This window comes from Crocodylus siamensis, chromosome 7 (assembly GCF_052110815.1).
Source record: "Crocodylus siamensis isolate JL-2025a chromosome 7, ASM5211081v1, whole genome shotgun sequence".
In the NCBI taxonomy this organism is placed as follows: domain Eukaryota; kingdom Metazoa; phylum Chordata; order Crocodylia; family Crocodylidae; genus Crocodylus; species Crocodylus siamensis.
In genome coordinates this window covers 82,110,789-82,131,617 of record NC_143401.1, presented here as the reverse complement: position 1 = coordinate 82,131,617, position 20,829 = coordinate 82,110,789, and the positions used below count along the sequence as shown (strand labels likewise).

The 20,829-nt window shown below is 40.7% G+C and overlaps 1 protein-coding gene across 1 annotated transcript in view; it reads left to right on the top strand.

Annotated features, from left to right (window-relative positions):
- The window catches only part of HTRA1 (HtrA serine peptidase 1), a 54,059-nt gene extending 35,878 nt beyond the window's left edge, over positions 1-18,181 (top strand). Inside the window, exons 4-9 of the mRNA XM_090057226.1 lie at positions 6,851-7,045; positions 7,863-7,895; positions 10,991-11,105; positions 11,223-11,280; positions 13,663-13,758; positions 17,445-18,181. Of these exons, the coding sequence (XP_089913352.1) occupies positions 6,851-7,045; positions 7,863-7,895; positions 10,991-11,105; positions 11,223-11,280; positions 13,663-13,758; positions 17,445-17,613 (666 nt within the window). The 3' untranslated portion in view covers positions 17,614-18,181. The remainder of the gene's footprint in view (positions 1-6,850; positions 7,046-7,862; positions 7,896-10,990; positions 11,106-11,222; positions 11,281-13,662; positions 13,759-17,444) is intronic.
- The last annotated feature ends 2,648 nt before the right edge of the window (positions 18,182-20,829 follow it).

Genomic DNA, 20,829 nt, shown 5'->3' with positions numbered 1-20,829 from the left:
CTGGCTGTAGTTGTGTTTCTGTTACAGTATTGATTCTCTAATGTTTGAAGAAAATATCAATATTTTCATGGGTCACAGTGGCATATTTTATAATATTTGTCCTTTTTACAAATTTTTCACAGGCTTGGTCTGATAGAGGATTTCTTTTTAAGAATATGTGAAATGTTTGCAGAGATTTGCAATTCAGTGTAAATTTGTTCTGAAATATACTGTCATCTCAGTGTCAAAGCCAGATTTTGATTGTGGTTGTTGCAGTTAGTCTAGCGAAGTCCCTTTTCTGTAGTTTCACAAAAGGAACATAGTTTCTGTAGTTTCAGGCCAGAATCCTTAGCAGATGCAAATAGGCAAGTCTCCGTTGACTCAGCTGCCATATCTGCATTTACTAACTCGCACCAGCTGAGTATCTGGCTCTGTTTGGTACATAGTTCTTTAATACATGGTCTAGACTTTTGCAGCGTTGCTGCAGCTGAATAGCTCATGAATTCTACCTAAACTTGTGTTGGTAGTGCTTGGAATTGTGCGCATTAAGGCTAGACAGACATTACACATAAACCAATTTAAGTGATTAGAAACTGGTTTAAACCTGTAACAGAACACGTGTTCAGTGTATGTAAGCCAGTTTGAAAATGGCTGAAACTGGTTTGAGATAAACCTGGTTGAATGTAATATCAGACTTAACTCATTTGAGTCCAACTGGTATATACAGTTTCTGTCCCAGACCCCTTGCTGGTTTAAGATAATCCAGACTCCCCCAGCATCCTGGAATGCTGTCTGGGCTGGGTGGGGCTCTCTGCTGCACAGTAAAACTGGCCCCTCTGCTCCCTGGCTGGAGCTTGGCAGAGACTGCAGGCACCTGCCTGGCTTTCCCTTGCTCCCTCCCTCCTCTCCCCACTCTCTGCTAAGCAGGGATTCCCTGTTCCCTCTGCCTTACACAGACACCTCTCAGCATTAGCTAGCAGACCACGTGCTGGCTATGGTCTGTGATATGGCAGATGGACAAAGACAAAATCAGCAGATAGGTGGTAATGTCCCTGTGTTGCTTTCTTAATGGGCTGATAAACACTGAGTTATCAATTCCCTGCTGGGGCCCAGCCATGCTCCCCTCATCTCAACACCATAGAAGGGAAGGGAGGGTTGCTCTAGCATCCCCCAGCTTCTAGCCTAAGCCACTGCAGGCATGTGCCTGCATTTCTGGGATCTCTGTGCTGTTACAAACTGATTTAACCTAGTCAGGTTAGACTAACCTGCAAGATTAAATCAATACAGGATTTATGAATGTCTGCTTAAGGGTTTATAGGGCAAATCCATATTTAAAATGTAAAGACTTTGGAGTGAAAAATGGCTATGGTGCTATTGCTATTGCTGTTGGCTCATTGCGTGACAAAGGGTAAACAGCAAATCAGGCTCTTGTTATGGTTTTACATGTTTAGGCGTATTTCCCTTGCTTGTGCCCTGCCTGCTTTCAGATTTATTTTATGCTGTGATCCTTATATATAACACCCTTGAGAGATAATAGGAGGAAAAATGGAAGGAACGGTTTATTAATTGCTGAAGGCCACACAGTGAGTCACTGGCAGACCTGGGTTGGATGTTTCTGGCTTCTAGCCCTGTGCTTTATGCATTGAATTATGCTGCAAGGCATATTAGTTCATTTAGGCTTTTAATTAATCATCATGGCAGATCTATAGTCTCTGATAGGCTAGCTTGATGTTCTGTTTGTTGTTATAGTGCTATGATAGGTCTTATGTAAAAATTAAGGAAAAATCTCTATTAGTTAAGAGGCCTGGATGATTGGAAAATTCAGGGAAAATCTCCATTTATTAAAAGGTCCCAGATGATTGTAAAAAAAAGGCCCATTTTTAAGATGGGAAAAAGGGAATCCTGGGATTTACCAACTAGTCAGCCTCACCTTGATACCTGGTAAGATCATGGAGCAAGTCCTTTAGGAATCTATTGTGAAGCGTGTAGAGGAGAACAAGGTGATCAGGGACAGCCAGCAAGGATTCACCAAGAGCAAGTCATGTCTGACCAACCTGATTTTGCTCTCTGATAAAGTGATATTGTCTCTGGATGAGAGAAAACAGTGAATGTGATATACTTTGATTAAGATCTTTTGACACTGGCTCCCATGACATCTCATTAACAGCCTAAGGAAATAAAGACTGGATTAAATTACTGTAAGGTGGATACAAAACAGGTTGGATCATCACACTCAGAGGGTGCATCTACACGAGATGCTTACTGTGCAGTAGTCTAATAACACTGTGTGGTAGCCTAATAACACAGCACAGTGTTATTAGACTACTATGCATTAAGCGTCACCAAAAAAATGTGCGCTGGAGCTACTGCGTGGTAGCGCAAGTTACTGTGCATTTAGTTAGTAGTAACTAGGGTGCATTAATAAAGATGTAGATGCACACAATGAGTAGGCATCAATGGCTCAAAGTGTAATTGGGAGCAAGTACAAGTAGGGTTCCCTAGGGGTTTTGGGTCTGGTACTGTTTAATATCTTCTTGTAATCATTTGGGCAACGAGACTGAGTGTACACATAGCAAATTTGTAGATGACACCAAGTTGGGTGGAGTTGCAGGTGCTTTGGTGGATAGAGCTAGGATCCAGAATGACCTGGATAGATTGCAAAAATAGTCTGCATCAAACAGATGAAATTCAATAAAATCCAGTTTGGGCCCCACACTTCAAGAAGGATGTGAACAAATTGGAAAGAGTCTGACTTGGCTGCTTTTAAATCTTTCCTTGAACACCAGAAACATAAAGATGGCTTACTGAGAAAATAGATATGGGCAGTAAAGTTCAGGAAAACATGCAAGTCCCACTGACTTTAATTTGCTACCTAGTTTCCTAAATCACTAGCACACTTGAAATTTTTACTCTGGGTGCCTTTCCCTGTTTCTGATCCTACAAAGAGTTCCTTGAGGCCCACACAACTCCACGTTAACTTTAAAAATTCAGTATTGGCATAAACATATGTAACATCAGTCTTCCTTCAATGACCGTGATAAATGAATATGTTACTTCTGTAGTTACAGAACATTAGTTCAAAAACCTTTTTCTTGAGATACTACTAGTTTCTTACAGAAACATCCAGTATAGAGAGCACATGGTTTTCAGAATCATGTTTCATAATATATGCAAAGAGAGGACATTTTTACAGTTGATTTTTTGTTTTAAGCAAATGAAAGGTTAGCCTAACTCTTTCCAGAAGGCATGTTGAATCACATAAATGATCCACAGCCAATCCATACAGTGTTGGACTTTGAACTGAAATTTAACTAATATAGGCCCAGGCTTGAACACTCAGCACAATCAAAAATAATTGTATTAGTCAGAGATTGTTCATGCCTTTTCTTTCTGCTGCCAAATGCAATTCTGGCAGCACAAATGTTTATGTAAGTCAAACACCAAATACATTTTGCTGGGGTTACATCAAGTTCTTTTTTTCCTATTATTGATTGAGGAAAATATTGCTTACTCTGCGGGATCTTTTTTGTCAGTTATCTCGTGCATATATTAGTTTTAAATGTCACCATGTCCTCAAAGTATTTGGCTATATATTGTTACCAGTATACATTTTAGTAAGATTATATCTGCGGGAGTTTGGAAGAGACACCCAGGGTAAACTTGTGCCTCTGAAAAGACGAGTTGTGCTAGAGGGGTTATGCTGTCTAAACAACAGTCTCAAATATATGCTGTTTAATCCATAAGGCATCTGGGGGAGTGTGCTGAATAACGATAATTGTTTCATATTTTCCAAAGGGGTAGCTAGCACTTCTACCAATTACAGAAACAGGAAACGGAACAGTGTCCTGTCCAGGGCTATCTGCTTGGTGTGACCTTGGGCTTTCCAGTGAAACCAGAAGTCAAAATTTATAAATAACTTCTGCATGTTATATTAATGGAGTTCTCTGTGAATTCCAGGGTTTTTTGTCTTTGCAGCTCTTAGGCAGTGTTCATTTAGCTGCACTGCAACATCTGAAAGTGTTTCTTGAAATATGATTAAATACAAAGGGAAGTTTCTCTCTTGCTTTGTTGCTTATCTAGCTGTTTCAGGTTAGTCAGTAGCTGGTTAATGATTTTCTTGTTGTCTTGAGACTAGTAGATGAAGTTTCCATAGAGCACTTGTCCTGTCTTTATACAGTATGTTCATCTCAGTAAGATTTTTTGGTAGAACTGAAGTGATGTTGGATAAAAGGATATAGTTGGCTTATTAACTGAGGGCTGTGATTTGTATCTATGTTGTATTATGTATTCTTCTTCTTGTTTCTCTGCACTACATTTGACCATTTTGTTACATATCCTTACGCTCCTTTATTGTACTTTGTGAGATCTTTCATTTTACAGGTGCTTTCAAGCAGTGGGCATGACAGCAAGTTTTCCATAGTCTGAGGCTCCATGCTGCAGTCACAGATGGTTCAACAATTATATAGTCCCACTTCTTCATTAGTTCCTTGCATCATCCAACTCCAGTACATAGGCAGTTGAGACATCACCGTCTTTGCTGTGGTTTGTCGTACCATGTATTGACTAACATAATTGGTGCTATTTTCATGCTACAAATATTTGATGCATTCCAGAACGTGTTCTATAAAATACAACCCCAGTTGAAATATTTTGAGGAATACAACACCAAGTAATATATTTTGAGTTCTGTGTATTTTGTTTGGTTCACTGTAGTGACTTCCAGTCTCTAAGCACCACTTAATGGTTTAGATTGTCTAATTTTTAAAGTTGCCAATAAAAGAAAACTATTAAGGTTCTGGTTCCTGATTTTTTATCCTTCTCCCCCCAGTTTAAACTCATTTTGCTTTGTATCATAGTTAATTGATCACTGTTATTGCTTTCCAAAGGTAATTATCACTAAGTTGAAAGTTATTAAGTTACATAATAGTAACCAATGCATGCTTGATATTAAGTAGATTTGGGTTATACTAGAACCTCATATACCTTTATTACTCCTTTCAAATTAGGCACATGTATTTTGGTGCTCTTGAATCAAAAGAGCCACTCCCATAATCTAAAATTATTAAATTAGACAACTTGTGCATCCTCTTGTTCCAAAGAATATAGAATATGCTTCTAAACAAATTCTGCTACTCGCAGAAGTATCAGATCTGTTTGGATGCCTCAAGTTTTAGGGACTCAACACTCAGGGCAAGCATCATCTGAAAGTCAGGCGCTGATGGGATTGAAAGCTGAGTCTCACAAAATAATCAGTGTCACTTCCCAGTTCTGAACATTTAGAGCTGTGTAGTGTGCATTGGTGGGGATGATGACTCATCACAGAATGAGAAGCTTAAATCAAGTTATCCATGTGTTCCTGACTGATTAGTTATTCCTACCTATTTAATTAATACTTGACTGTGGCCATCGCCTTTCTTTTTCTAATAGTATCACATCTAATAGTATCACTTTTAAACTCTCTTATAGGAATCAGTGAAGCTTAGCCCACCTTTCCAAATTCTGGGTCCCTGATCTGCAAGCACTTATGCCTGCAGCTAACTTCGTGCATGTGACACGCATTTCAGTGATGTCATTGAGCGCAATCAGATAACTTCCTGAATTAAACATTTGTAAAGGTCATATAATTGGGACCACACTTACAAAATGTCTTTTGGGGAAACTAAAGAATAAGTAACATTATCAAAAGCATCTTTTTTATGTGAGAGTTGTGGGGAGATAAGGAGTCCCTGTTCTCTGCTGCTTTCTCAGACTGCTGCCTGTGGAGATCATCTGTGTCCCTCTCTGCTCCCTCTGGAATGGAACCAGCCAGCTCAGTCTCTTCCCACTTGTTAATCAGGGAGGAACATACTCCTATCCTTCTGTCCAGTACACTGGAAATGCACCGCACTTGTCTTTCCTGCCTTTTTTCTCCACAACCCAACTCCCACATATGTAGGTTGAAGCCCATAGAGCTATGGCTTTAAGTTACAGGGTGAGGTGTGAGAAGCTAGTGATGCCAAGATGCAGCTGATTTACCAGGGGCACTATCTGGGACTGGGTTCACTGAAAGCAGTGAAGAATATAATCAAGTCTTCAAAAATGAAATACTCATTGCAATTGCTGATTCTCATGGATGTCTGTGGATTAGTTCTTTGGTTCAGGATAAATATTCTGGGTTAGAGACAGGGTACTGAAATAATAGGCAGTTGTATACTGGGGAATCCTATGTACTACTATAATATAAACAGTAAAAGGTGAAAGATTTTTGCAATCTGAAAAGAAGCCAGAGCTATAAAACCTATAATAAAACCTTATTAAAAACTATACAACTTTAATTAACAATGACCCTCAGAAGAAGAGTTTGCCTTTAAAGGGGGTAGGGATAGATTTAATTTCTTTTATACCTTTTCAATAGAAAAACCTGTAGGTTGGAGAATATACACATCACTTCTCAGCAATAGGAATTAGTTTTAGCCATATCTACGTTTAGTTAACATATTCAAGCTTTTCTCTGCATTTTTCCATTTTTTTTTTTTTTTTTTTAGTATTCACTATCATGCAGTACATCATTTTTACATCTGTAATTGTTTACTAATTATTTCAAGAAGCTGTCAGAAATGCTTCTGACCCCAGTGTCTACAGATGTTTGTTTTAGAGAACAGCGTGTAGAGATTCTTTTGTTCCATAATTGATTTTGATGTAATGGGTACTTTCTGTTGGAAAAAAAAGTGTTGCAGTCTAAAGAGCACGCTCCTCAGATTCAAAAGTTCACAGAAATATTGTTTGTGTATATTTTTTCCTTGTTTAAATCAATGTATGCATGTTTCAATGGTTTTGTTTTTCTCTGTGTCAGAATGGTTTTTTTTTCTTTTTGAATATCATTAATGTGTAGGGTAAATTACCAGTTTTGCTGCTTGGCCGATCTGCAGACCTAAGGCCTGGAGAATTTGTGGTTGCGATTGGAAGTCCATTTTCTCTTCAAAACACAGTGACTACTGGGATTGTTAGCACCACTCAACGCGGAGGCAAAGAACTGGGACTTCGGAACTCCGACATGGACTACATCCAGACCGATGCAATTATCAATGTAGGTCACTTTTTCATAGAATTGTGTAATTCTTATTCCATTGAATTTAGATTTCTGGATCCAGCTGTTAGCTACACGTCCATGAATAATTTTTTCCTAAGGAAAGAGGGTGTTGATGAATTTTCTTGGGGGGAAAAAAAAGGATTTTTATCAGTCTGAATGTGGAAAGCAGCCATGCAGCAGTATTTGATTATTTTTTTTAAAGTCTTGAACAAGTATTATGTATAACTGCTGACCTCAATTGGAAATTATTATAAACCAGAAGGGTGAAAGTAGTCTCTGGCTGCCAAACACCTTTTAAAAATCCATCTTTTTTTTTTTTTTTAAAGAAGAAAGTTTGAATTTGAGGATTCAAGTTTGCTTTTACACCCAGACAAAGTGATACTTTTTGTTCTCTTACTGTTAGCTCTGTATGAACTTTTCAATTAGAACGCTTATTCCCAGAGTTGCCTGTGCACAGGGTGTAGCGGAGAGGGATGGTGGGGGGGGACGGGACCTGTGTACATGGTGCAGGTGGGATGCCCCCATAGCTTGCAGTATTGCAGCCTGTGTGATGTGCAGCCCCTGGCTGCTTAGAAGTTGGACAGCCCTGCTCTGGATCATTAGTGCAGGACTGCTAAGAAACCACAGTTGTTTTCTTAAGTTTCAGTGGCAGGACAAGGGAAGGCCAGCTCTTTGGGAAAGCTGTACTAAAAAGGGGTCCATTTAAAGATCCTAAATGGCTGCTAGGAAGTGGTAGATTATTTCAAAAGTGCCTTTAATTTTTGCTTACAGTAAAGTCATGTAGTGATATTAAAATTTCTCCTATTATTTTTAGTATGGAAATTCTGGCGGACCATTAGTGAACTTGGTAAGAATTCCTTTTTACATGCGCGCGCTTGATACAAACTCAATTTTTTTTATTAAATAAATTTGTCAAAGGAAAGGGGCTCAGTGATGTTGCTAATTGGCTGTGACTGTACAAACATCACAGGGCTCTTACTAATCGCTCATCTCTGTTTCCTTTGGCAAGTCACAGGATGTATTTGGATTTCAGCAGGCAAAATGTTTGCCATTTGCAAAGTTTTTAAAATGAGTGTAATGCCTGATATGACATGTAAAAGATGATAACTATTTTTATTTTTATAAAATAAGTGAGATTAATTACCCTATTATATAATCTGTGATGCTAGCAAGCTCACTGAATCCTGAAGTTGAGGTCAGTGGTATTGGGATTGGTTCTTCCTTGCAGTTCCACACTCTGATAGCCTGGAAGAATCCTAATCTGGATCAGGGCAGTGGATGTTCATGGCCTGGCCTACAATCTGGAACTTATCTGACCCTCTTCAAAAACAGTTGCTAGCAAACTCAAGAAAAAGCTAAGTTTTAGAGCTGGGTTGCTGAGAGCAAGCGAGTGAGCAAGCTTTGGTTGAAAACAAAGGCACAAGTACTAGACATGACAGCCTTTAACTAGGTATCTAGGGACAGATGGACTTTGGGAGTAGAAATTCTGCTTCATAGGAAATGCTGGCTTTTAGATTATTTTGTTTCTATTGAGAAACTTCCTTGAAATTCCAAAACAAAAATTTGGGTGCGTGGAAACCGCCTTTTTCAGCTAAAATTTCTTTTGCTATAGCTTTACCAACAAGCAGTTATGGGCAGCAGGTTCACCTTGGATTGAATGTTATCTTATTTGTTTTAATAAATCTCATCCTTTCTTACTGTGACATTGTACTGCCTGTTGGACTGTGCCCTACAGATGGACATCATCTTCTCACAAATCCAGATGTGAATGCTACTAGATAACATAGCAAAAGGGGTCTTGCACAGCTGGGTGATTTAGAGCAGGGATGGCCACCTTGCTCTAAATCAGCATGAATTCAGCACAGGCAGTGTCTGTGTGTGGCATGTAGTGGACTGGGGAGGGGATAGACGGCACAGTGGCAGATAGGGCAAGGAGCAGAGCACATGATCATGCAGGGAGCACAGGGCAGAGAGCAGAAGGCAGAGCAGCAGATCAGATACAAGAAAGGGATAGGAGTAGCATGTGGGGAGGTGGCAGGGCTAATTTATAGCATGCTTTCCAAAATGGTTGGCCCCCACAGATTTAGAGCAGTCATCTGGGATGTGCATATTCAGGTCCTTGTGCTGTCATAGTTTTGCATCCAAGGGCCTTGTCCCGACAGTTGGCTGTAGAATTAATCCATCTCTCCAGCCCAGCGAATATTTAATTATTTTCACAAAATGAAACTGTTCCAACAGGAGAGATCAAAGAGACTGACTCTAAATCAGTGATGAAGGTCTGCCTGAACCTGACCATCAGTTTGATTCTGTGGTTCCTACGTCTCAGCTGAGCACTATCACTGGCCATCAGGTTCTTGGCCATGGTGGCATGTCTCTCTTTCTAGAAAATTCCATCTGGGACCTGATAACTCCTTCTCCGTGAATTCCTCCTCACAACTTTCATTCCTAGGAAAAGCTTCTGGTGTTGATTAAGTGTTGTTCATCAGAAATACTGATGTGCAAAGTAATTCCTCACCATCTTAAATGCTGACTAGTAAAGTATCCCGCAATGGACACCCCTGGAATGAATTGAAAACAATGGAAACAACTATACAATAAGATCCGGCTGGTTGTGAGTTCAAGGACAAGCTTTTTTGGTTGTTTTTTTTAGTTTAAACTTGAAAATTAAAGTTAAACGAATGCTTGAAACTTAATGGAGAAATACAGTTTAGAAATAGTTTCATAGTTTCTAGGGTCGGAAGGGACCTGAGCAGATCATCTAGTCCGACCCCCTGCCATGGCAAGAAAGAGTACTGGGGTCAAATGACCCCAGCAAGGTGCTCATCTAACCTCCTCTTAAACACCCCCAGGGTAGGAGCTTGCACCACTTCTCTTGGAAGTTGGTTCCAGACCCTAGCCGCCCTGACCATGAAGTAGCACCTCCTGATATCTAACCTAAACCTACCCGCTGCCAGCTTGTGACCGTTATTCCTGGTCACTCCTGGCGGTGCTCAGGGGAACAGTGACTCCCCCAATGCCTGCTGATCCCCCCTGACTAGTTTATAACAGGCCACGAGATCCCCCCTCAGCCTTCTCTTTTGGAGGCTGAACAGGTTCAGGTCCCGTAGCCTCTCCTCGTAGGGCCTGCCCTGCTGTCCCCTGATCATGCGAGTGGCCTCCTCTGGACCCTCTCCATGCTGTCGACATCCCTCTTGAAGTGCGGCGCCCAGAACTGGACGCAGTACTCCAGCTGTGGCCTGAGCAGTGCCGCATAGAGGGGGAGGATCACCCCTTTGGACCTGCTCGAGATGCATCTGTGGATGCAGGACAAGGTGCGGTTGGCCTTCCTGACTGCCTCCCCACACTGCCGGCCCATGTTCATCTTGGAGTCAGTTATGACTCCAAGATCCTTTTCCGCCTCTGTGCTGACAAGAAGGGAGTTCCCCAACCTGTAGGTATGGTGCCGGTTGTTCCTCCCGAGGTGCATCACCTTGCACTTGTCTGTGTTGAATCCCATCCTATTCTCATCCGCCCACCCTTGTAGCCTGTCTAGGTCTGATTGTAGCCTGTTGCTTCCTTCTAGTGTGCCCACGTCCCCCCACATCTTAGTGTCATCAGCAAATTTGAACAGGGTGCTTTTTATCCCCTCGTCTAAATCACTGATGAAGATGTTGAACAGTGCGGGCCCGAGGACCGAGCCCTGCGGAACCCCACTGCCCACGTCCTTCCAGGTTGAGAAGGACCCATCCACTACCACCCTCTGGGTGCGGCCCTCCAACCAGTTGGCGACCCATTTGACTGTGTGGGTGTCTACACCACAGCCCCCCAGTTTCTTAATGAGAATAGTCCACAATAATTTTTTGCAGGTACATTTTTTGTTAACTACATGTAAGAATTCTTCCCTTACATTATTTCTCTATGGCATGTTATGATTCCTAAAATATCTTTTTTTTATTTCTCCAGGATGGTGAGGTGATTGGGATTAACACGTTAAAAGTTACAGCTGGAATCTCCTTTGCAATTCCATCTGATAAAATTAAAAAGTTTTTAACTGAATCCCATGACAGACAATCAAAAGGTATTGTACTATGTGTTTGAAAAATATGTTTTGGAGAACCAAAATAAAAATGTTTTTTTATTTTTGAGACCCACAGTGCTTCCTGTCAAAACTGTTTTCTTTTTTTCTTGGTACCAGGGAAAGCTGTAACTAAGAAGAAGTACATTGGCATACGGATGATGTCGCTCACTCCTAGGTAGGTAGATATGGTCAGTTTTCCATTTATCCATATATTTAGTTGGATATAGCTATTCATGTATTGTGAGCAAACTAATCTCCACAGTAACAGTAGGAGACCTTCATAGATAAGTTTTCAGAATTTGGCCTTCTGTAGACTCTGCTGATATTTCTGCCAGTAGTTGGCTGTCTTTTTTATGCGTGTGACTATAAAGTGCCATGAAACCTTCAGTGGATCTTCATGGAAGCCATTTTTAATAACACCACTGCTTTCTCCAAAAAGGTGACAAGAAAGAGCATTAAACAACTGCTGTTCAGCTCTGGGGGAATGCTACATATGACAATCCACATGGATCTACTGTGAGGTTTAGGTGGGCGAAGCAGGGTCTATGGTATCCTTATGAATCATAGCACCTAACTTCATATATACCATACTGATTCAGTTATAAGGTAACCCCACATATAAGTCAACTGCAGATTTTCAGGTTCAATAAAAAAATACAGCTTTTTTTCCTTGAGTATAAAGCAGTAACTATAGATAAACATTGCAAGCTGCTATTGTCTCTGTAAAATCTTGCAGGAAAAACAGATAACCCAGGGAAGGACTGAAAGGGGTAAATTAAATAAAAATAAAAACTGCACTGAAAAAGATGTTGCCCTGGTATTTATAATGCATGGGCAAAAGCATGGCAAATACAGAAGTCAGGATGTAGGGGTCAGCCTTGCTTGGAAGTTGAGTGCAAGTTTTATGGCTCTTTTGGAGGGACAAAAATGGTATTGTAAGACTACGATTTACCTGACTGATGGGACCAGATCACTGAAACTGGTGGTTCTGTCAGGTCCTGTTGGTTCAGACCCCATTCAGATAAAAATTGCCCTAGCAAGACTTGAGTAACACATGTGGTCTTGCCAAAACACAAGCCATGTTTTTTAGGGACCCTTTACATGTACAGATAAAGGTGCGGTGGGATCTAATGTGTGATCTGCCCAATTGCTTCTTCTGCCATGCCACACATGCATGGCAAGAGGCACGGTTGTGGGATTGAGATCTAACTTTGTAGCTGTTTGGAGCTTTTTATAGCATGATAGCTAGTCTCAAGGGCTAGGTACAGAAATTACACATGAACTGGTATAAGTGATTGGAAGCTGGTTCTAATCTGTAACACAGTGTAAGTTCAGTGCACATAAACTGCTTTCAAAATGGCCTAAACCAGTTTAAGATAAACCTAGATGGATATAGTATCAGACTTAGCTGATTTAGGTTACATCAGTTTATTGAACTTCTGTCCCGGATTCCCTCCAGATTTAAGTTAACTCATGGTCCCCCAGCCATGGGACATGCTTTGCACTTCCCCCATAAGCTCCTCCTTGCAGGGTGGGTGGGCTAGCCTTGGCCCAAGCTGTCTGCTCTAGCAGAGCAGGGAGGCATGCTTTAGCTTTCCCTAGCATCTGGCCTGGGCCACTGTAGTCATGTGGCTGCATTTCTGGAATCAAAAGTGAATGTCTGTTCACTTGCTTACCAGTTCAGTCTACACAGTTTAGACTAATCTGTGACAGTTGAACTGATTAAACCTTTGGCTTTTTGATTATCTGTAGTTAGCCAAAGTAATTGCATGATTAACCAGTTCGTTGCACAATATAGGTGACCGTCGCCATTTATGGGAAATACGTTCTCGTGCCCCCCCTGCGAATGACAAAATCAGTGAATAAAGCACTGCATTCATGAACGCTGTCTATATTCATGAACTCAGTGCCCCTGGGGTGAGGCACGGCTGCTCTGGTGACTACGAGAGCCCAGCAGTGGCAGCAAGAGCCTGGTGGCAGCAAGTGCAGAGCTCCCGAGGAGCTCCTTTAAGTATATTTAAGAAGCAGGTTCAGCATTCGTGAGTATTTGAAATGGCAAATGCCGAACCAGCGAATAGTGAGGGTTTCCTGTATCTATAATATGTAGAGGAAAGCTTAAACTTTGCAGCTGTTTCTGGATGTCTAGTTAAGAGTAGCCAAAAATGTGTTATCTGTGATGGGTATAAATCTTTGTGGCTTTCTTTTGAATCTGGATGTCATTACTGTTTTGCCTTTGTTACCCAGTAAGTGCTTTATTGTAATGTGCTTTGCAAGGAGTTACTCCTGAAGATCTAAAGTAATGGGTCGGTGTTTTAAATTTTTGTTTTCTTGCAAGTATTGAAATGACTGCCAGTAAAAATGAAACAAAGCAAACAAGCCCTTGTACCAAGAAATCTGTATGCTTTAAAATGTTTAATTGTTCTTAAAACACTGTTGAGCCTTAGAAATTGAACTGAATTGCAATATATGTCACTTCAGTTTTTATATCATACATTAGCAAACAGAAATTACATGACCATTTGTCAAAATATATTAATATCGCTATTACTTTTTTCAGCAAAGCTAAAGAGCTGAAGGATCACCATAAAGACTTTCCTGATGTTATTTCTGGGGCCTATATTATTGAAGTAATACCAGATACACCAGCTGAAGTGTAAGTTAAAAGATTTTCTTTCAACACAGCCAACACAACCTGTTTAAGGAATTAGTAATAAGAAGCTTTCACATCTAAATTAAGTTTCTAAAGTAACCAGATTACAATCTGATAACTGTTAGGTTAAAATGGTGATTTCAGGTAAGTATTTCACGGGCACCCACCAATATTACAACATGAATATTACAGTGAAACTCTTGTCACAAATCTCAGCCTAGAGTTTAAGATTTAAGCATTAAATGGTTGTGATAACTAAATTTATCCTTTTACTTAGGATAAATTTCGCTATTACAACCATTTAATGCTTAAATTGGTTTAGGCAAATTGGTCTGGAAGTGTGGGAGATATGCCACTATTGCCCAGGTTCTGTATTCTTTATGGGCAGGATCTCCAATCATCGGAATATTTCTGTTATTTTTCATGAGTGTTTTAATTCTTATGAATCAGTTAATTACTTGGTAGTTTGGGTAGAAGAGGAAAAAACTTATCAAGATCATGAAACTGGAGCTATTATAGGACAAGAGCAAAAGTTACCATAGTGACAAAGCAGCACGGTTAGTATTAGAGGCATGTAGGAATAAAACAAATTAGAACTAATACTCTCTGGCATGTTTTTGATGGCCTCTGTGCAAATATCTAGCACTAATATCTAGCTAATAACTAGCTGCAGTATAGCAGTCACTTAGTGCAAGATGAATTTAGTTGTTCAATGTGCTATTTCTAAATGTGCCTGTTTGACATGGGGATAACACTGGGTTTAACTTGGGGTGAGACTACATTTTAAGGAATGCAGAAGTCCTAGACTGTGAAAATGGAAATAGTAGCAAAGAGAGAAGCAGAAGCAGAAAAGAAGAAATCTGAGACTGAATAAATCTTAGGTCATGAAGACAAGTTCAGAATCTGAATATTTGAGCAGTAAAGGATTACCCTGAAATTAAATATTATTCATCTTTGTATACTGCACAGAAAATCAGATGATTAAGGTTGCTTTTTTCACCAGGACAAGTTGTTCAAATAGTTCTTGTTGTCATAAGGCTTATACCACTCTTGGGGTGTCTCTGTACAAGATGCTTTACTGCACAGTAGACTAACCTGTAAAATACATGTACTAAACTAACTGCACAGTAGATACTGCTAGCTGCCCCACAGCAGATACTGCACAGTAGGGCTTATGTAGATGCTGTCTGGGAGCAGATTTGATCCCAGGCAGGCACACCAGCAGTCTTGATACTGCTCAGCTCCTGGCTCCCTCCAGGAACCAGGAGCTGATTGGCATGGGAAGGGGTCCCTCTCTGCCCTCGCTCCCCCCCCCCCCCCCGCCTATCTTGGCACTGTGGGGATCCAGGCTCCCCACAGGAGCAGAGACCTGAGCAGCACTGGGACTGGGGAGCTAGCAGTGGGGCAGTTAGCAGTGAGCACCCAGCTGGATGGGGAATCCTCACTCAGCCAAGAGAGGCAGGGAGTTGTCCCACCAGTGGGGCAGCTAGCAGTGAGGCCCTGGATTTTCCATCTAGCTGGGGGCTTGCTGCTAGTTGCCTCAGCAGCAGATCAGGGCAGGGGGCTGGGACCTGCCCCTCTCTCACAGCTCTTTCCCTGCCCTGTGTCTTGATTGCCAGATCTGGGCATGGGGCTGCGAAAGAGCTGCGTGGGAAGGGGTAGGTCCCAGCCAGTCCCAGGCTGTGCAGAGCAGTCTTTGTGCAGCCCGGAGCTGGCTGGGACCTTGCCTAAACCGGGACAGGACCTGGCTAGCCCTGGTATGTGCAGAGCAGTCTGGGCAGCCTGGAGTTGGCTGCGACCTGACCCAGACGAGGACAGGTCCTCACCAACCCCAGGCTGTGTGGGAAAGCCCCGCTGGGTACAGGGTTTGTCCCCATGTGCATGGGGCAGGAAAGCTCTGCAGCAGCAGCTCTTTCCTGGCCCCATGCACATCAGGATCCTTCCTGATGCGTACAGGTCTAGGAGATGGCTGCTGCTGCAGCCCACAGGGCTCTCCTGGCCCAATGCGCATGGGGACTGGCCCTGTGCTCCATGCCAGGCCCCTGGCTGGCATCCACAGAAAGCCTGGAGCTCCCTCTGGCTGCTGCAGGGGGGAGAGCAAGGCAGACTGTACTGGGTTGCTCCCATTGGGAGCAAACTCCGAAGAGGGAACACGTGTAAATATGCTCCTGGGTAGGCTTACTGCACAGTATTTTTACTGTGCAGTAAAGATACTACGATTTAATAGCATTTGTAGATGAACCCTTTGAGAGCTAGAGGAAGAGAGGCGGGTTCTGTTACATCATCTACATATAGGGACCAACAATTCCAAATGGACTGAGCTGGAATGTCCAACTTTTGGCTCCCTAAAGGGATCTGTTTTCCTAAAGTACAGATCACCTGACAGACCTCTGAAACGCATGCTCATTTAAGGCCCTTCAAGTAAGGGACTGGAGATCTCTAGTTGTTTGAAAATGTTGACCAAAGCTTTTGTAAAGCATTTATCTGTGGATGGAAAAGTCCTATGAATATTTTGTGGTTGTGTAAAAGGATTCTGCTCAAGGGCTGAATCATGTCTCATCTGGTTACTTGGGTTAGTATTTCCATGACTCAGAGCCAGAGTTTCATGCAAGACAGGACAAGCCCAGGAGGTATGTAAAGTGTCTCCGCTTCCCTGCTCCTACCCCATCCCTCAGGACTAGCAGCAGTCTTGGATAGCTTTTATGTAACAAATACAAGAGGAACCCAGTGCAGAGTGTGAAAGACCTTTAGTAGAAGGAATATGTTCTATACTGCTTTCTCCTATTGTCCTCTGTTTTACTTTGGTATGCTGTTTGGCAAGGGATTCTCTCTTTTGGCCTGTTCTTATAGCACATGGCACAAAAGCATCTGGTACATAACTGAGGCCTCAGAAAACTACTGCAAGAAAATAACGGGTGGAACAACCTGCATTTCTGTGTGGTAAATCTATGTATTAAATGCCTGTGAATGTTATTTGAGTTTAGTTTTAAATCATACAGGTGCTCCAACTTGGATATAACTTATTATAACAAACCCTCATGGGACTAGGAGAAAAGTTCGTTAACATAAGTTGTTTCCTATGATAGGCTTGATCAATTTGCTGCATCATACCAATAAGAAAAATCAGTTCCTGCTGTTAGAAATGTTAAAAAGGGAAGAGCAGGGTTATTAAAAAGGTTCGTTATAATGAGATTATACTATATTGTAGAGAGCAGCGTGGGATATTTGATGTATATATCTTCATCTGTCCACAACTTGAAATACCTGTAAATGCAGTGTGCAGCTTGAATTGCTTTTACCATTTATGATCAAAAGAAAAAACTGAAACAAAACCCCTTTAACTACCTTTAAAAAACCCTCAAATCTTACAGATTTGCCTCAGTCTTCTCTGCTGATTTGGTATCTAGGATCCTAATGAAAAATGCATAAATACTGTAAAAATGTTACTATAGGGGTTTCAATAATGTTATGCTTACCACCTGAGATTTAGTACCATATTCTAATAATGCATCACCACATAACTTGTCCAGCCTGCTATTGCATGCCTGTTGTATTTCTCTGTATGTCAATTGAATCCAATCCTTTGACTGCCATTCCTGGTGGCTTATGGCGCTTCAGTTCTCTTTCAGTTGCATTACAAGGAGGAGAAAATGGAAACTTCAATAACATATCCCTCTTTTATATTTTAGTGGTGGCCTGAAAGAAAATGATGTGATTATAAGTATCAATGGACAGGCAATAATCTCAGCCAATGATGTCAGTGACATTATTAAAAAGGACACTACTTTGAACATGGTTGTACGCAGAGGCAATGAAGATATTATGATAACAGTGGTTCCTGAAGAAATTGACCCTTAACTAAAAACATGAGCTGGATTTCATGTTCTTTTAACACCAATGGACTGCCTCTATTATCTCTGTGCTGGTACAGGAAACATTAGACTTTTGCCCAACATTCTGCTTGTTCAGTGGATTAGCATTGGCCAAAAATTACTTTTCAATAGGTTTAAAGTGCAAAACCCACGTTATGTCACATACTGCAAATGATAATTTTCCTTTTGTATTTTATGTATGCAATATATTCTTTTCTGGCTTTTACATCTGCTGCTGCTCCTTAAAAAAAAAAATCAACCTTTGTTTTCCTATGTGAGATAGGTTTATCACTATTTCAACTAAGATTTAAAGAAAACCCATGCACACAATGTGTGCTGTGGTATTCAGGTATTTATAGATTAGCTGTTACTTTAACTGGAAATACCTTTGTAATAGGATTGTTGGTTTTTAAATTAAAAAAAAACAAATAGTTGGAACAATGGCTTGTAAACAGGAAACCCCCAAAACTGAAATAACCTTTTCTTCAGAATCCATGCAGAATTTTTAATACTATGATTTTTTTTCCTAGTGTTATTAAAATAATTCTACAATATTTTCTTCTCTGGTTTCATTCATTTTACCTTGTATAAGATGTTTTACTTTTGAATGTGTCGTGTCTGTCTCAAACCATTTTGTGATGCACTTATTTCCACTGCCAGTAAGCCAAAGCCACTTCATTTTTTTCATTTCTCACATGCCACAACAGAATCCAAGATAAACAGCAAAAGGGAACAAAGTCTAGTACTTGCATTCTGCAGATACGGTTTCTTAACTTTGTCTGCTCACATATGGCACATTATGATGCTAGTCATCCACTTATATATTATTTTTTCCCCACTTCTTTTCATTTTATTGTATGCCACCAGTTTCGGAAACACAGTTGCAGTTTACAGTTTGCTGACAGTAGAGGTTCCTGAATGGTGGTACACAGACCACTGATGGTAGACTTGATTATGTGGTTACATGATGGCTTTGTTCTAGATGCTAAATTAGAAGAGAAACCAGTTGTAATGCATTCAGTAGCTTCATAATATGGTTTCTTTAATGTGTACAATATTGTCTGGCTGTGACTGGGAAGGGGAAGTAGTTCACAATGTGGCCTATTTTATACAGATTCTTGTATCATGTTTGTCGCTGTAGCATCTGAATGTTTTCCAGTACGGCACTATCATCTACCGAAAGTTTCATTCTTTCATCCCATCCTCCCTCTACTGGTGTGCAGAGGAGTGGGTTTTTTGCCATTAAAAAAAATAATACACATTAACACGTTGGTATTGAAGAAAGTAAGGTCAATGAGATGTGCCTTTCCATTTAGTGTGGAGATGGAAAACTGGTGATAAAAGCAAGGTGTTGGCCATTAGACATGTAAACAATCTTTTGTGGGGCTCTGTCCTTAAACTTCCTTATGGTAGAAGCCATTATGCATCTATTTGGGCTGACGGTGGGTTCCCAGTTGAATAACATGAGCAATAGCGTAATGTAAATAACACAGATTTTTACCTTCACAATTTAGATATGGTCTATATTCCAAGCATGGTTTCTGTGAATATTGCAATTTTTTTGGTCAAATGATGTCATAGGTATTAAATGTATGGTCTAAGTACAGGTAGGTATTGAGTGACTAGTGTCCCTTCCCATTCCTCTAGTGAATTGGAAGAAGTGCACTGAGAGTTGATAATGTTCGAAAGGTGATTTATCGTTATAGTCTGGCTATTTATGATGATCAAACAGACAGAAACTTTCCATTGTTTGCAATTATAGCAAGAGAAATTCTGAAGCCCATAACCCTACCATGCATTCCTTCTCTAATAGGGTGTATCCTTTTCCATTTCAGCCAACACAAGACTAAACAACTGTAAGGAATATCCTGTCACTGCATGAATCCTTATAACCCTTAACTGTTTGCATCCGCAGATAATACCTTGAGGTCTTCTTACATGAGAGAATGATAGCACAGGTGCAAAGATCATGTTTTTTCTCTTCTTTAACATGACCCAACACCTAATTATGTCCTGCTTCAGCTTGCTAGTCATGAACTGGATCACTAATGACTAATTTGATAGCAATCTGCTACAATCCATCATGCCAAACACTTATTTAGCTGTGCAATGTTTTGAAGCATGGAAGGTGTATATATAAAAAAGTCTGATATCAGTAGTCCTGCCTGCTCACGTACATATTGTACTGGATTTCTATAGTTGATATACAGTTGAATTGATATTCTCCCATGCCCTGCTTTTCTGTTGAATTAATTAATATTCAGGCACTGTATGTCCTATTAAGAGTGAAGATGAATAATATGGAACCCAGCAAAATTTAAAGCTATTTAGCAAGTTCTGCCTGTTCTCTCCACTCCAGATAGCCCTATTTCCTCAAATTTTTGCTGAGTAATTCCCCCATATTTGAACAGATTTGCACACCTACTATGAAATTGTTAAATTGCTGCCATTCTGCATCATAACTTCTTTAAATTGCTCCAAAAATTGTCACTTCCTCAGTAGTGGATAAATTGATTGTGGGTAGGATGTGTCTGTTATCTATCTTACTGAAGATTTTTCGTAGCGTTAAGGAAAAAAAATTGCCACCCTGCAACAGAATGCTGTTGTATTGACTAGTGCTTTGATGGAGAAGGTGTCAATCTATGTTCAGATTCAAAATTTGCTTTCAAGAATGCAGACTGCCCCCAGATGTCTGGCTGCTTAGCATAGGACTCGTCTTCTAGTCAAAAATGGTAAGCGGGTAGACTTTTCGTTAGAGTAAAGGGAGGAGTAATCATAAGACAATGTAAATAAGAAAAAAGAAGCATAAAAATTGTGTGTTAAATTATTTATCTTTTGAGTTGGCAGTGCTGGGAGCTTATCATGGCTATGGCTCTGTATGTAGTGTAATCAACAACTTCCAAATGGCTTTATAATTTCAGAGGAACATGAAGTGCCATACTGGGTCAGACCAATGGTCCATTTAGCTCAGTATCCAGTCTCTGATAGTTGCAAGTAGTAGATGCTCTTGAGGGGATTAATGTATGAGCCAGGCCTGTCTAGACTGATCCATCTCCTGTCATAACCTCCCTGGCGCTGAACATGAATGGTTTAGGGATGTCAGAGGATACACACCTGGCTGCCCAGTGTATTAGCTTCCACTGCTCCGTGAAACCTTTTTTGGAACTTGTTATTTTATCTGCCTCTACAACATCCCTTTCAG